The 17127-nt window shown below is 47.6% G+C and overlaps 1 protein-coding gene across 2 annotated transcripts in view; it reads right to left on the reverse strand.

Moving 5' to 3' along the window:
* Positions 1–502: 502 nt before the first annotated feature.
* Positions 503–17127, reverse strand: part of LOC147660706 (transmembrane protein 120B) — a 118319-nt gene continuing 101694 nt past the window's right edge. For both annotated transcript variants that reach the window (XM_086951521.1, XM_086951522.1), the window contains 3 exons: positions 16544–16608; positions 12184–12252; positions 503–1330 (listed from right to left, as the gene is read on the reverse strand). In XM_086951521.1, the coding sequence (XP_086807647.1) occupies positions 1217–1330; positions 12184–12252; positions 16544–16608 (248 nt within the window). In that variant the 3' untranslated portion in view covers positions 503–1216. The remainder of the gene's footprint in view (positions 1331–12183; positions 12253–16543; positions 16609–17127) is intronic.

The raw sequence follows: 17127 nt of genomic DNA on the forward strand, positions 1-17127 counted from the left end.
TCCGGAATAGAGAACTGGAAATCACAGCCAACCCCAAAGAGCAAAAACATGGCACCAGTCAGAATCATCAGGAAACAAGCAGTCGCAAAAGTGAACAAGACCGCCATCTGTTTCCAATTAACGCGACCGCAAGACAGGCAGATGTAAACAAGCGCGGGCGCGATAATTGGAAACAGATGGGGCAGTTGCTCGCTCCCGCAAGGTGGATGCTGTACATACACGAGTACTCATTGTAAACAGTGCAGTAAATGCACGTGTTTTTTAAAAAGTACAGACCAATTCCAAGAGGTCATCTCCTAAGCAGCGCTTGCGAGCAGCGCTAGGCTCGACCTAAAAAAATTTAAACAAACACAACACTAGGGTGTCGCATGTGCAACAGACCTCTAGTAGGGCAAAATTTGATTCCCCTTCTCCATTAATTCAGCCAATCATCTAAACTCCATGGTTCTTGAGGGGAATAGAAAAAACAGGCGAGTGTTAGAAAAATAAATAAAGAATCAACAGCGTTGTATTTTTTAATGTCGGTCTTTCACATGAATATCACCAGTTTTATGTGAACTGAAACAAGGTCCTCTGTAAACAAACCCCCCCCAACCCCCCAAAAACGAAATGGTGGCTCTGATAGGACAAAATAAAAAGTTCCTGGGCTACAAAAAAATCTGGTCAACCCCACAGGACGTAGGACAGCAGATCAGCGGAGGGATGCGCCTTCCAGAACAGTACATTAATGCAAACATCTCTCAGTTTCAAAGTGAACAGTTGGGCATGATTCCCAAAACATTCGGTAGTTTCCTTTCCTCCGGTTGCGCCTGTAGGAGGGTGCTTGATATCAGGAAATCAAAAACTCCAAAACGGACAACTGCTGACAGTGTAGAAGGCAGTCCCATTGTAGGAATGGCAGCCAATTTCCCTTTCTTCAGATCCCTTTTTCAAAGCTTCACAGATTAATGCATTATACACCAAGTTAAAAAGACCAAAAGACCCTGAAGGTTAAGTTGGTATTCAAAGCACACATGAACAGTTAGCTACAGTGTGGAAGTGGGGTGCATTGCTCGTACGAAATTCGTACAGTAGTTCACATTGTGGCCAGACACAAAATCTGCCAATGCAATAGCTTGTCAGTAAAGAATATATAGTAAATCCACAGATCCTCTGAAATGACATGGTATCGGCAAAAGAAAAATTCCAACTTTTTTATGTCCGTCGGCAAGCAAACTTAAGGGTTCTTCAGTTTCTTTTTGTTTTTTTGAAGTTTGGTATGCACTACTTTTAGGGTTGTGAGGAAATTTCCAAGGAATAGTACAAAAAACGTGAGTGCCAGCACAAAAACCTGAAACAAAGAAAAAAAAATATTTCAGAAGCAGCACCTAAATCATTTATAAAACAATTTATGTTGTTGATTTTAGCCAACTCATACTTAATCAAATCTCAGAGACCCAGACAATTATCTTATATTAAAAGTACAGGCAGGGCTCTGAGAAGGCACAGGTTATTTTACTCCTACAACCCTAGGAACACCATGGGCACCCCCCATTGAGTCCCTAAAGGCTGAAACTCATCAATACTGGACTTCTTTCTATGAGATGAAGTTCACACACTACAGATCAAATATTACAAGAAAGCACAGTAATCTAGCATGTACACACCTGATGCACCACAAGATTATCTCCTAGACTTGCTCAAAATGGGCACACAATGAAGTGCATTGTCAAATTAGCAAAAACAACATTTGCTGAATTGAAAATTGTGCATTTACTGCAATGAGATCTGGAGTATTACTGGGGCATGACTCGGTGGATCTGGAGGCAGCAATGAGAAGATAATGTGTTGTATTCACTGCAAAGCACACATAGTGCACATGCCAATAAAGCCATTGTGATGTGATTTACGTGGAGATTAAATACCAAAAGCCCCTATAAACTAGGATTCCAAGTACCCCGTCGCCCAACACTATGCTGGAGCCTGACATCACGATTTGGTACACTCTTGGTTACAGACTTTGCTGCACTCTTAGTATCTGGAGCTAAACATGCGAGCTGCTGAGAAAAACAGAAAGGACAGGTTAAAGTGAAAAATGTATCTAAAGAATAAAAGGAAATATGGGCCCTAGAAACAAAGGAAGGACATGTCAAAGAAGGATGGGCCAAACAGAGAAAGTAATACAGGTTTGTACCAACTGGACAAAAATAAAGTAAGTTCGAGCCCAAAAAACAAAGTGAAGACAAGCCAATAAATAAAGATTGAGGAAAAGAAACAAAAGAAGGACAGGTTCAAGCATTTAGGATTGGCTTCAGAAAAAAGGATGGGCCATGAAATAAAGGAACACCAGGCCAAAAGAAGGACACATTAAAGGTAGAATGGGCTAAGGAAAGGCAGAATGGGCTACAGGTAGGCAGAATGGGCCTAGGAAATGAAGGGTGGACTTACGAAAGCAAGGAAGGGCTAAAAATAGGAATAACAGGTTTAAACAAAAGAAATGGATAAAAAGGGGCTTCATTAAAGAGAAAAAAAAGAGAGGCTGAATAAACGAAGACAGCCCAGGGTAAAACGAAATGGATAAATGAAGAAAGTTAAATACATAAAGGTGAGAAGGAAGAGGTGAAGAAATAAGGGAAGAAGAAATGACACTATAGAAATAATGGTAAAAAGGGAAGAAATAATATGACACAAGAGATAAGGTGTCCTAATTGTGATAAAGGACAACCCTAGCAAAAGCTGCGGCAATGGCCTTTTAATTGTAAATTAACACATTTAAAATATTGAGTGCCCCCACCAGACTTGTATAGCTACATAAGATTCTTGGGTATGGTAGCCCCTTGATCTTAAATATGCATGAGCTACCTCCATATGATAATACCAGCCCAGGCCAAGATTGTTCATGCCGAACTTCACTGGGTACCATTCCCCTTGGCTCCTTGACCAAGATGATGCGGTGCATTTTTACAAGGAAGCAGCAACGATGCAACATTCGATAATTTCCTGCCTGTCCTCTCTGTAAGAAGCCAGGTAGGAATGGCCGAAACCTGGATTTCTAACACTGGGAATTACCAACAGACCTCGAGCCTTTAGTCTATGTACGAAGACTGCTACTAGCCGTGCTCCATCTGCACTTTGCTCATTTATATCCAACTCATCAGACTGGGAGGGATTGCTACAAGTGCTAGCCTGCAGTTGATGTGAATGTTCTGCTTCCAAGCAAATGAAAATATACTTTTGTTTACTTCCAACTCCTAACCAATTCACTGCACTTTTTATTTTGATCACTGCTTAATGTTTTAAATAGAAGCATTTATACAATAAGTTTGTTACCTACGCGCAATAAACACATTTCTATAAAATAGTACAAATAAAATGTTAAAATGCATTCTGACAATGTTTACAAAAAAAGGGGGAATGCAGCCATCCGATGATACATCCATGTGCTTCATCAGATACACAACACCTAAAGAAATAGCTAAAAAGTACATGGTTGGGGATCAGAAGGTCAGTTTTCTCCACCCAGTTTTTCAGGTTAATCCTGTCCCCGTGCTTTGGCAACAGAAAATCAACTCATCATAACAATGTCAATGGAACCCGACCACACGCCCGCGCTGCCACAAACAAGGTAACAACAAACTCAGCACTAAGTTTAGTGCAGCTCCATAAAGAGGTTTATCATCATCAAGACACATGGTTGCCATTAAGCCAAGTTGGTCTCTAGCACAGGATTTTCGTGAGAAAAAAATATTCTAAGGTGACAGCATCTGAAAAATACTGGTTTTGTCACATGTAAGCAAAACAAATATTTACTGCCTCCCAAAGCACACTTCACCGTTGCATAATAGAGCTAAAATCTATATTTTCAGATTCACTAACGCTTTAATACATACCTGCATCAGTTAATTAAAATAACATTCTTTTTATTATACTAACTGTGGACGTGCTCGTCGCCACTTACAAAGGCACTGCATTTAAGCCATCCAGTTTAGTTCTGACACTGATAGCGACAATGATGATGAATACTTCTTCTAAACTCCAATTGCACCCAGAGGGTCTCGTAGTGTGAATCTTTTGCACTGAGATGGGAGAGCATCCGGGTAATAGGAGCAAGTGACCAGAGGTGGAGCACAATTAAGGAGGGAGCTCTCACCTGCCATTTTTCTAGTAGAGTGTAAGAGCTGAGGAACACCCCAAGGCTTCCGATCATGAGAACTCGCGTTGTAATTCATAAAGAAACGTGGCCGCTTCTTTACAACAGGTACAGGAGCTCTGCCATAAGCAGTGTGAAATACACAGGCTCTTAGAATGAACGACCTGCATAGTCCGATTTCAATGTGCCAGTAAGTATGAGGAGCCACATCCAAGAAGACCTGACTATGGGTAATAGTCATCTTGGCAAACGCAAAGAACTAGATCCTATTAGAGCTGTTACGGTGACATCTGGCTACCGTGGGCGAGCAGTTCCAGTGATGCCAGCAAGGAAGGAAAAATCCTAAGGACCCAGATACCTTAAACAGCAGTAAAATGAACACAACAGCACACACTAACCCTCGTTGAAATGGTGGTACGCGAGAACCTACATTAAAGGTGCACAAGAACTACAATGGGACTTAGTGACCCATAGACGTTAAATGGACCCCTGGTTATTTAAAGGTTACTGGGACTGAAAGTTAAGCATACTGCAGCACAATTAATATTCCAATAGAATTTGGATTACAGTGGTATGTTGTTGTTAAACAAATAAAGAGATTTTAACAAATATTTAAAAATATAATTTATTGTGCATGTGAGGGTGAGCACTGGCTACCCAGAGAAGAGTTCCGGTTCAAGATCCAACTAAATCCTAAATATTGACTGCTACCCAACAAATGTACTTACCTTAAAAATCCCGATTTCCTTGTATAAAGCCATAGTCGAGGGCAACATCTAATTCATGGACAATCACAAAATGGCGCCACTTCACATGCCCTGTACATTTCAAACACTAACCGGCTAAGGCAAATGGGAAATCCTGGGATCCAGAGGATATGGGCACACCCTTCAAATATAATCTGTAAATTATCTATATATATTTTCCCTTAAGTTTTATATAGCACGAACTTCACCCGAAATCAAGTACCAGAGCGCTTTACATAAGCACCAATTGTGTTACATGAGGACACATGAATTCTTGTTAGGCGCGGGGAGATTAAGTGATTTGCCCAGAATCACAGGATGTTGAGCGTCGTTGCCGAGACTCGAATCCGGGTCCCCAAAATTGAGGACGACCGCCCTAGCCGGTTACATCCTCTCCCCAAATATATATATATATTACACCAGAAACATTTCTGGATAGGAAATAATCACAAACATTTTGTGTTTTTAGTTTCTGGATTATCATCAGTGATGCAAGAGCTCTGAAAAAGTGGACACTCATCACCGAAACTATTAATTCCTTAGCAGTGTCCTAGTGGTTGGTAAATAACAGAACTATACAGCTACCAGAGAAAAAAATTGAAATTTTAAGTTGCAGTGTTACTCGTTCATTCCACACAACAGGAAATTCTATGTCAGGACCGGAGGCTTCAGATTATGCTATATCTTCCTTCGCTTTATTAACATAAAGACTCCACAGCAGCTTAGGAAAAGATATATAACCGTAACAAAATGCTTTAAGACCTAAAGCATTGACGGAACGTTCAACAAATCAAAACAACAACTCCCAAGAGTCTCTTTGTATAATGACAGTCCATAGTCCTTCCACTCTGTCCATCACCGCTATAAATCCGGCCTTCTCTTCCTCTTCCTCCTCTTTCTTCGCTGCTCCCGCAGCCAGATAAGTGCTTTTCATGTTTTTTCCTTTCGGTGTTTGCTGATTGTATTGTGTGTACGATCGTTGGGGGACTCACTCCATGGTTTATTCCCTTGCAGTCCCCGGTCGCGGGAACGCTCTATCGTTCCTACGCGATCTTTCTTTCCCACTTGTGTGCGGTGTGTAAGTAAGCCGCCAGGGGGCGCCCTGACGTCTCGCCGACCCTTCGGCGCGCCTCCGCAGTTACAGGAGCCGCGCCGTGGAGTCTGCTTGCGCAGGAGCCAGCCCTCGCGTACCCCTCTGACACCTGGTGCGCCGGGTCTGTACCTCCCTGCTCCTGACGCCCCGTTGGGGTCTGTATTGCGGCTCTGACTGCGTGAAACACCTTCGGGTGAACTTTGTGCACCTCTTTGATACGAAGTGTGGCTTAGCGCGCTTGAGGGGTGCGGAGACCCGGTCCCGGCGAGGAGGGTCTGCGCGCTGGGGGGTTGGTGCTGCCCACCTGCCACGTCAGTTGGCCCGGAAAAGTGATCGCAGCCAGTTGGCCTGCCCATATCCGAGACCTATCTCGGCTGCCGCCCTATAGGTTGCCCCGGATTTACCCCTGTGTTTCAGGATGGAAGGGGAGTACGAGGAGGAACCCTACTCCTATCTGCAGGACGACGAATTTTACCAGGCAGTGGACAATTCGATTTACCGCTGCGTGACGGAGGTGGTAGGCCCTATGGAGGACCGCCTCTCCGCCCGCATCGTGGAAGAGTGCGCGAAGCTGGCATCAGCGCACGTGCCTCCGACCCCCGAGCTCCCGGGGTCGTCCGGCGGGTTGCCACCCGCCCCGAAGAGGCCTTGTAAGGAAGGGCCGTCATCGGAGGCCCAAGGAGTGGACAGGGCGCGTTTGAGCGTCTTCGGGACGCCTTCCTGGCGAAAGCGACGGCGGTGCCCCCTGCTCCCTTGGTGGATCCTGGTGCCTCGGGGGACGTGTCGACGGCCCCCGCTTCTCCTGTGTACGACTCTCCAGACACCGATGACGACGGGGAGTCGACCCGATCTTGGCTTCCGGCGTCCTCTGCCAAGGAGATGCCTCGGGATGAGTCGGGCATGCTGGATCCGGACGAGATCGTCCACCCCCGCTCCGCGGCTTGGACACCGGGGGAAACGGTGGCTAAGTTTGTAGCGGGCAGGCTGCGCAAGCCCCTGGAGAAGGAGGCGAGGGGTTGCCTGCGTGGGGAGTGCCCTAGGCCGACTTTGGAAGGCAAGGTGGCCATGACCCCGGAGTTGGATGCCAAGATGGCCACCTTCCTGGCGAAGTTTATGAAGGACCCCAGGAAAGGCATCGATCGGTCCGGGCGGGCCTGCCAGGATAAACTGCTGGATGCGGTTGGGCCTGCCACGAAGCTCCTCGATATGGCGGAGGAGGCGAAGGCCAATGGCACCGTCATTTCTCCGGAGGTGCTTTCGAATTGGGCCCAGAGGGTGATAGTGTTCTTGGGCAACGCCAACTGCGCCCTATCTACAGAGAGGCGGCGTTCGCTCCTGATCAAATTAGACCCGAAGCTGGGAGACCTGGCCTCGTCGGAGGCGGGCGCTGTGGCCCAGGGAGGCCTCTTTGGCGAACCCTTCATCAGGGAGCTGGGCAAGTTCGTGAACACGTTCACGTCGCTGGATAAGGCCCAGTCCAGCATTAAACGGGTGTTTCACCAACGTTTCTCCGGAGGGGGCGGTCGCGGTAGGGGCCGCGCGATCGGCCGTGGCCAGCAGACCAACAATAAAGGACAAGGCTCCGGAAGAGGCCAGTACCAGACCTCTGCGAACTTTAACAACTTCTACCCCACCAGAGGGCAGCGCTTCGGCGGCAGAGGGTTCAGGAAGAACTCCGGACAAGGAAATGCCCCCGGTAAGTGTCCTTTGTTTGGATCAAGTTCCAATTGGGGGGCGGCTGGCAACCTTTTACGAGGAGTGGGAATTGCTCACTGCCGACGCTTGGGTCTTGCAAACTGTACGGGGGTTCCACATAGAATTTTACGACCAGCCCACGCAAGCGATGCCCCCGCGCCCAATGGTCTTTTCAGAGTCCGACGCGCGGTTGATAGACGGGGAGGTCTCGGACTTGCTCCGCAAAGGGGCCATCCGTCTATCAACGCGCCACCCGCACGGGTTCCTCAGCAACGTCTTTTTGGTGGACAAGACAGATGGGGGCAAGAGACCTGTGATCAATCTCAAGGAATTCAATGGGTGGTTGGTTTATCGACATTTCAAGATGGAGGGTATCCACCTCCTTCGGGACGTACTCCTCCCTCGGGATTGGATGGTGAGACTGGATCTCAAGGATGCCTACTTGGTCGTCCCCATCCATCCCCCACATCGTCGTTTCCTTCAGTTCCTATGGAACGGCACTGTGTTCGAGTTCGCCGCACTGCCGTTCGGTCTGTCGTCGGCCCCATGGTGCTTCACGAAGGTTCTCCACCCGGTAGTGGAGTTTCTCAGAAGTCAAGGGGTCCGTATGTTAGTGTACTTGGATGACATCCTCCTCATGGGGCAGTGCCCGGAGGTGTTGGCGGGCCAGCTGCGGCAAGCTGTCCATCTCCTCCAGAGACTGGGGTTCGTGATCAACGGCTCCAAGTCGGTTTTGGTTCCCACTCAGAAGATCGTCTTCTTAGGTTTCGTGGTGGACTCGGTGCAGGCGGTCTTGAGCCTGCCGCGTCGGAAGGTCGCGAAAATACGACACCTGCTTCGGCAGACGATCGCGAGGGATCGCACGTCCCTGCGCCATATCGCCAAGGTGGTAGGGCTTCTCTCGTCCTCCATCCAGGCGATTTTCCCAGGCCCATTGCATTACAGGGCTCTCCAGCGCTTGAAGGCGCAGAACCTGCGTCGTGGGATGAGTTACGATCAGTGGGTCCCCCTCACAGACGAAGTGAAGGAGGAAATGTCCTGGTGGCTGTCTCACATGGAGGCATGGAATGGTCGGGCGATCTTCGGCTCGGCCCCGGACCTGATCATAGAGTCCGACGCCAGCAGGTCGGGCTGGGGCGCCAGGTGCGGGGATTTCTCCACCGGCGGCGCCTGGTCTTCAGAAGAACAACGTTTGCATATCAATTGTTTGGAGCTCCTGGCGGGCTCCTTCGCAGTTCGTTGTTGGACCAAGGATTCGGTCAAGGCCTGTGTCCTTTTGCGGATGGACAATGTTTCGGCGGTTCGTTATGTGAACCATCTAGGGGGTCCTCGTTCCCACGCTTTGGCGGATCTGGCGAAGGACTTCTGGGACTATTGCCTGTCACGCCACATTGCGGTGACAGCGGAATATCTACCGGGTCAGGCCAACCAAGTAGCGGATTGGCACTCCAGACACCTCAGGGACGCCAGCCAGTGGAAGCTGGATCCGGAGGTCTTCCGGTGGTTACAAACTCTCTGGGGTCCCTTTTCAGTGGACCTGTTTGCGTCCCGTCTCGACCACCAGCTGCCGCGTTTCTTCAGCTGGAGGCCGGACCCTCTGGCGGAAGCCACGGACGCCTTTCTGCAGGATTGGAGTCGGGAATAACCGTTTGCTTTTCCCCCGTTCTCCATGATAATGCGAGCGGCGGCCCAAATACGCCGACAGGGAGCGGAGTTGGTGTTGGTTACACCGCTCTGGAGGTCTCAAGTGTGGTTTCCGGTTCTTCTGGAACTTTCTTGGGATTTTCCAATCCTACTCCCCCTGTTTCCTCTGCTCCTGACAAATCCGGATCGGGAACTGCATCCTCTCATCACGCAGAGCTCTCTCCGCCTCGTGGCGTGGAGGCTCTCAGGAGACGCTGGTCGCTCCCAGGCCTTTCGGGGTCTGCTGAACACTTGCTCTCCAAAGCGTGGGCCGATAGTACGACGAAGCGCTACAGATCCGCTTGGCTTAAGTGGATGCGTTGGTGTCTACGAAGGAATTCGGATCCCTTGGTCGCAGGCCTCGTTCCCGTGCTGAATTTCCTGGCTCACCTAGCCGACAAGGGCTTGGCCTATAGAACGATCAATGCTATTCGATCGGCGATTTCGGCAGGCCATGACAACATCGATGGCCACCCAGTAGGGGAACATCCTTTTGTTTGCCGGCTTCTGCGGGCTATTCGCCTCACGTTGCCTCCTGAACCCAGGTACTCCGTCCTTTGGGACGTCAATTTGGTTCTGAACTTGTTCTTGTCCTGGCCGGCCAATTCCTATCTGTCTCTTAAGGAACTATCGGCGAAGTTGGCCATGTTGTTATGTTTGATCTCTTGTAGACGCGTCTCTGACGTGCGCGCGCTGGATGTCTCTGCACGCATTTTTTCCCCGGATGGGGTTACTTTTACCGTGGGTCGACGCACTAAAACGTCGTCGCGATCCATTTCCTATCCAGCTTTTCTTGACACTCCTAAGTTGTGTGTTGTGCAATGCCTCAAAGCATATGAGGATCTGACCTTGGATTTGCGCCCTCCGGGTGAGCGGCAGTTGTTGATTGCCCTGCGTAAGCCACACAAAGCTGTCTCCTCCCCCACTATTGCTCGGTGGGTGCGGTGGGTCATGCAGGAAGCGGGCATCAATACTTCTCTCTTTGGAGCACACTCCGCCAGGGGGGCCATGGCCTCTAAGGCATTCTCAGTGGGTGCTCGCTTGGAGGACCTAATGTGCGCGGCGGATTGGTCCTCGGATTCCACCTTTAAGAGGTTTTATTTTAAGCCGGTGGTGGATTTGGCCCAGTTGGTGGTAAGTAAGCTTTGAACTAGCATAATCTGAAGCCTCCGGTCCTGACATAGAATCGAAATTTGCCTAGCTTACGTAATGGTAAGTTTCAATTCTATTAAGGACACGGAGGCGAGGATTATCCCACCCAGGCTACAGTGGTGTCTCTACCCACCCGTATGGCGGTAAGTAAAGCGTTTTCCTTTACATTGTCTGTATTGTATTAGTCACTGAATGCTCCTCGCCTTATTGTTGCATTCCTGGGCCGCCTCGCTGATGCTGTTTCTTTTTCGACAGGCAACGAGGGTGCTAAACAGGATGAATGAGGTTCAGGCGTGATCTGCGCGAAGAAAGAGGAGGAAGAGGAAGAGAAGGCCGGATTTATAGCGGTGATGGACAGAGTGGAAGGACTATGGACTGTCATTATACAAAGAGACTCTTGGGAGTTGTTGTTTTGATTTGTTGAACGTTCCGTCAATGCTTTATGTCTTAAAGCATTTTGTTACGGTTATATATCTTTTCCTAAGCTGCTGTGGAGTCTTTATGTTAATAAAGCGAAGGAAGATATAGCATAATCCTCGCCTCCGTGTCCTTAATAGAATTGAAACTTACCGTTACGTAAGCTAGGCAAATTTCGATTCTGTCCACCAAAGTAATTCATCAACATGAAAGCTACCCTTACCAACAAGACAACATGACAAATACATCAGGAACACTTTAATTCCTGTAACACTTCAAGTGCATGTACAGTAGGCCATATTAAATAAAGAAACTTTAGCTAGACATGTAGGAAAAGCGAAAAGCTCCTTAAGCTAGCAAACAGAGGGACAGCGGCAGTGCTTAATTTGTACAAATAATATAAGTGCTGCGGCTCAAAGTTTTTGGGAATCACCACTGCCGCTGCTGAATGGTCTTGATTCTATCTCATGATTCTTTTCCCACCAACCTAGCTTTTTCTATCTCACTGTTGCATGTTCTTTTTCATCCCCACTTTCTTCCCGTTTTGCTATTTCCTCTTCCTCCTTCCAACACACTTTTTCACTTTGTTGAGCCAAATCAAAATCTGAAGATGAAAATAAGTTTTGATCCCCAACACATGAGTGTCCGTGCCTGCCATGTGCACTAATTAAGCACTGGACAGTATCTAGTGCTACCTGTCTTCTTGGATGCTTTTGCTAGAGCAGACCATGTCACCCTTGCGTGCCATCTGCAGATTGGGGTAGGGTTGTTGCCCATTCCCTGATTGCTGCAAACCTTAAGTAGAGAACATCAGAGATTACCACAGATGTATTGCTGGGCCATTTATTAACTGGGACAAAGGGGCACTGGACAGAAAAGGTGATGCAGACCTACACACAGAGAGCGACACAGACACTGGGACAGGTAGTGTCCGTTTCTGTGCCTCATTATCTGGTCCTCTGCCCTCAATATCTTTCGCAACACTAGAAAAAAGACTGACATAAGGGGCGAGTTGCCACTAGGACTAAGATGCACTGGCACGCAGACGAAGACACCTCAAGAACCGAGATGCACCAACACTGAAAGGTAAAACAGACGGAGAAAACCCAGACATGCCTGAGAAATAAAAGGCGAAGGCTTTAGTAACTACTTGTGCCTTCCAGAGGCCAAGCTAACATCACACCTACTTGTATTGCAGGGTAGCATCCCAATGAATGAAATACATATCAGACAGTACTCATGAAATGTAAATGCATATGCTACAGTACCTGCCATTCTTTGCACTCCTTATGCCTGGACAGACCAAAAAGTGTGATCGCATTATACAGCTGCCAAAACTGTGGACAAAAGAAACAAAATACTGTTAGTTTGCTCAACTGAAGGGCAGAGGACACAGGGACAATCTTGGTTACTGATAACTGTCCTCTTTTCTGGCAGGGAAGCGTAGTAGGGAAATGCACTGAATCCAATACCATCCAAGAGAATTTTAAAAGGATAATTAGATTCAAGATCTACTCAAACAAACTAGCATGTAAACAGAACAAGAACTTCTGATGTTTACTTGATGTGAAAATAGACAATATAAACATAGACAATATAAACAAGGTTCAGATCTAGCCATTCAATAGCCTCCGGGAATTGAGATCAGCACTGTAAAAATACAAGCTCCCCTCACGATGAACAGTGTGCGGCACTTTGGACCAGCAGCGCCAAGAGCACAAAGGCCTTCTTGTTAGAGAGGGTTGTATCCAATGACCACCACAAAAGAGCCACAAAGCTAGCTAAGGCCGTGGGGACAAGCGACGGAAAGTGAGGCTGCAAATGGATTGCAAAAAGATTGGTCTTATGGTAACAAAACATTGCATTGAGCATAAAGATTTGTTTTATTCCTGACCAGGTTTGTGCAATTTAGTTATTTGTGAAGAAATACACTGCTAACCTGGAAGCCTTTATTTAGTTTTAGAGCTTATAACCGGAAAATAGTTCTTACGACACAGAAAAAAGTACTATTGGCTTTGAAAGAGTGCAACATGAAGATGCTGTTTAAACATACAAGGACATTTTTAAAATGTGAAAAAGGATAAAAAATAAAGAAAAAAAAGCATTTTGCAAAATAAAGAATCAGCCCTCCAGCCCTGGAACTGAAGGGCACTTCTTTCTAGTTGACTCTGCACATGTGATCAGGCCAATTACGGTCACTAGAGCCCCATCCTGTATGTGACAGACAAATAGATGAAAATGGTTAACTAAGAGCCCTTCAATATATGTAAAGAGGTATGTATTTTTTATTTATATATATTTTTTTATCACATGAGTCTTTTGCTACAACTAGAGCCAAACGTAACAAAAATTGGCAAAGCCAATAAGTCTTGCCTTTTAGATTTGCCAATTTATTTTTAGTTAACCCCTTAAGCGCTGCGCCCGTCCAGCGGCCGACGGCACCACTACCTCGGGAGTGCTGCCGTTGGACGTTCCAACTGCACCTGCGCAATGGAACGTTCAGCACTGGAGCTGGACGTTCCAAAGCAGCTAAGGTGTTAAGATACTGAACAACATGATAAAAAAAAAAGCAACAGCGCGAGTATGAATACGTGAGCGTGTGGAAGGGGCATTTTTATTTTAATGTACGATTTCAAAATGGCAGGCAAAATAAAATAGAAATAGAATAAAATAGAAAAAAGGCAAAGCACATTATTTACAGAGGAGCAGCATGGCAGTATACATAAGATGCCAAAAAAAAAAAAAAAAAAAGAAGGGCACAACCGGGAGGGATGGGAAAGCACACCAGAGAAAACATGCACAGTGCTAAAAGCAAAAGAAAAAAGCATCTCTCGGATTGTTATCAGCAGAAGGGTACAAGTAATACAGTCAAAAGGATGGCAAAGGGGGAGGAGCCAAGATGGCGCTCGGATCGGACGTGTAGTCCCTCGGCTCCGGGGACCGTCTCCGCCTTCGTGCCTCTCCTGCCAGACATCCTGTACCGAAGTGGCTGATTTCGAAAGCAGACGCACTCCGGCGCCCGCCACGAAATCCTGGAGCATTTGCTCTTCAGCAAGTGGAGGAAACGCTCGGACACAGTTGGCGGCCCGCATCGGCATAAAGACCGGGACCTCGCGTGACTGTCGAGGCTGGCCGTCAGACGCGCGTTCCCGGGCATGGTGACTGCGAGGTCCCGATCGGTAATTATCGTGGGGCAGCGGACCCTACACCCACGTCCCGCTGCACTGCTGGCGCTGCGACAAGTGAACCAGGCTGCAATTATGCTGCTACGGGCAACCGCACTGCTGTTTGTGTACTTGTTGCCTGCATCTCGTCCCGCTAATGGTGATGGGCTTCCGACCAGGCCAGGTACTCGGAACTAAGCGGGGCGACATATTGGACGGACTGTGCTATTGTCTGCACCCAGGCTCAATCATCTGCCCCTCGCAGCGCGACCAGTTGTTATCCTAGGGTGCGCAGCCTGTTCCGACCCGGGGAATCCTTGCCTGACGCTATGGGAGACCTGCTGTGATATATCCTGACAAGTTGGCTGTGTCTTGTGTCTCTGGACCCACGGAGCGGGAAGTCATGCCTGATATACTGTGTGCTACCACCCACAGCTATGGTGATATACTGGAAGCGGTTCTTTCCTTTCGCTCTGAGGCTCTACGTTCTGGCTGCGCCCTGCTGGACAAGATGGAGGGCATCCTCAGTGTATCGGCCCGTCTCAAGATGGCCGACTCGCAGGGTTTCGGCACCGCTCTTTGTTCCACCTCCGCCTGTGATACGATGGTGACCACTGGGGACGATGGCGCCCTCGGGACCCCAAGCCTGTCCCTACCATCAGCTGTGGGAGGTCGGCTCCCGAAATCGTACGCCCATCCGGAGCCTCCGCTACGACGTGAGCCCTCCCTCCTCGCCATGCTCGCGGATCCCCGAGACTCGCCCCGAGAGGTGATGGACGCAGGGACCTCTCTCCCTGTCCTGGCTGTACCCCACGAGTTAACGGTGGCGTACTCTGCGCCTTCTCTGGAACCCCTGGATTCACCTGCTCCGGATGCATCGAGTCACTCGCACCGCGGATATTTCCCTGGACTGCCATCTGCACCTACATTGACTACTCGGGTCTGCGGTGGTAAGGAGAAAACGGGACAAGGATAGACGCTTCCCCTATCGAACTGGTGGATTTCTTGTTAATAATTGTGGCGGATGGGGACTTACTGTTGGTACTCTGTTTTGCTGTACTTGCCACCGTGCTCCATTCTGTGTTCTGGAACTGTCTTTTGACCATCAGACTACTGACTCCTGTTCTTGCACCGTTCTTGCGGGTGGGGCAGCCGGGGGCTTAGTTTTCTTTGAGTGACCGGGGCATGCATCGGTGGTGCTGGAGGACTGCAACGGGGGCCTACGCTTATTACTCGTGACTTGGGGAATTCCTTGTTGCTGTTTTGGGTGTCTCAGTTGGGTGTTGCTGCCTTACTTACACGGTGCGCTGCTGCTGTGCTTCCAGTTTCCTCTGCATAATGGGCATGTTACTATTATTGGGCGTCAGGCTAATGTTGCTACTAATGGTACGAGATGGCGGAGCCGGGGGACGGATAGCGGGCTCCTCCCCACCCTTCTTTATTTTATGAGAGCTTTAGGATTGTATCCTTTCTTACTCTCTATATTTCGGGACTACTTTTATTGGGCGACAGGCACACTGCTAGGGGGGGGGACAGGCCGTAGCCAGCTGCAGGGGAGCAGGGTACATGGGTAGCGGGGTTGCTTTCTTCTTTTTGTTTTTCTTCTTGGTTCTATGGGCCTTCTATTCTTTTTCCTTTTTTCCTTCCTTGGGGTTTAGACGTTCTCTTCTGGGTGCCGCGCAGCGACTCTGGTGTTTTCATCCGCTATATGATTGTCTATCCTGATTGTCCAACACCTGTAATGACTTGTTGTGCTACGATATCCTGCTTGTGTCTATCCTACAGGGAAAACTTCTAAAACTAGACCTCAGTCCTTCTGTAACGTATCCTCAGTGCTTTCAGTAAGTTGTAATGTACCGTATGTGTGAGCCCTCGGGCTCCTTGTTGACCTGTAGTTGCCTTTTTCTATCAATAAAGGTCTTCCAAAAATTAAAAAAAAAAAAAAAAAAAGGATGGCAAAACAAATAGGTAAAGCTGTAGGTAAGACCTCAAAATGACGCAGAGAACGAAGCTGCATTTTTTTTGTGAAGAGTTCTAAAAAGCAAATGGCCTACTGTTTATTAAATACGACCTTTCAGAACAGTGCAAACAAAATCAGAAGAACACTATTAAATTTAAAAGGGACAATTTGATTAGTGTCCTAACACACGTGCCATGTAGTTACTTTAAATTGTAATGGGTATCAACACCACTTAAATGTTTCATTTACAGAATGCCAGTGATTTCCAATTAACAAAATCAGGAGATGGTAGTCTCTTCTCTGAACAATACTTGTGAAAGACCATCGGGGGGAAACCTCTTTCACCTACACTATCCAGTGAAAATCCTCCATTGTGAACAGTGCTCCTTCCTGTGTAGATGGCTTCTTGAGGTACCTACTTACAAGTTATATTAGTGAGCCTTGAAATCACCACTGCCAAAGAATCTGTTACAACAAGAATGAACTGTGCAGTGTCGAACTTACATGCCCAAAAAACAGGATAGGAAGAAGAAATGTGAGACCTCTCCACATCCAGGACTGAAATCCCTCTAAAAAAACAGAAATAATTAGATCACATATTGATAGCCAAAAGCAATGACAGATGGGAAAACGCAAAGTAAAGGATACATTATCAATAAACAAATTCAGAGTCTTGTCCAAAAGAACCCATCCATCCAGCAGACTTCACTGAACTAGATACCACTGTAACAGTGTAAAAGCAGAAAAGCGTAACCCCGCACTGGAATAGATGCCGGTTTCCCTCAACTTAAGAACGGATTGCCAAAGTCCTTGCCAATTCGGCAAATGAAAAGACAAGTGTAAGCAAGAAATCAAATCAAGCCAGCATATTTTGGCAATCTCTTACCCGTCTCAAGCAGCCAAGTCATACATGCTTGTATTCAACATATGGTTCACAACTGCTGCCCAAATGGGAATGCAGTGCAGACTGTGCCGCACAAAAAAAGTTATTTTTACTTAAACGTATCCGCTATATACTTAAATTTCGAGGGTCTGGACTTCTTTGTTAAGTTTGACTTTAGCGTCTCTCTCATCAAGGTCTACAAAAT

Source organism: Lissotriton vulgaris, unplaced genomic scaffold (assembly GCF_964263255.1).
Source record: "Lissotriton vulgaris unplaced genomic scaffold, aLisVul1.2 SCAFFOLD_2916, whole genome shotgun sequence".
NCBI classification, from domain to species: domain Eukaryota; kingdom Metazoa; phylum Chordata; class Amphibia; order Caudata; family Salamandridae; genus Lissotriton; species Lissotriton vulgaris.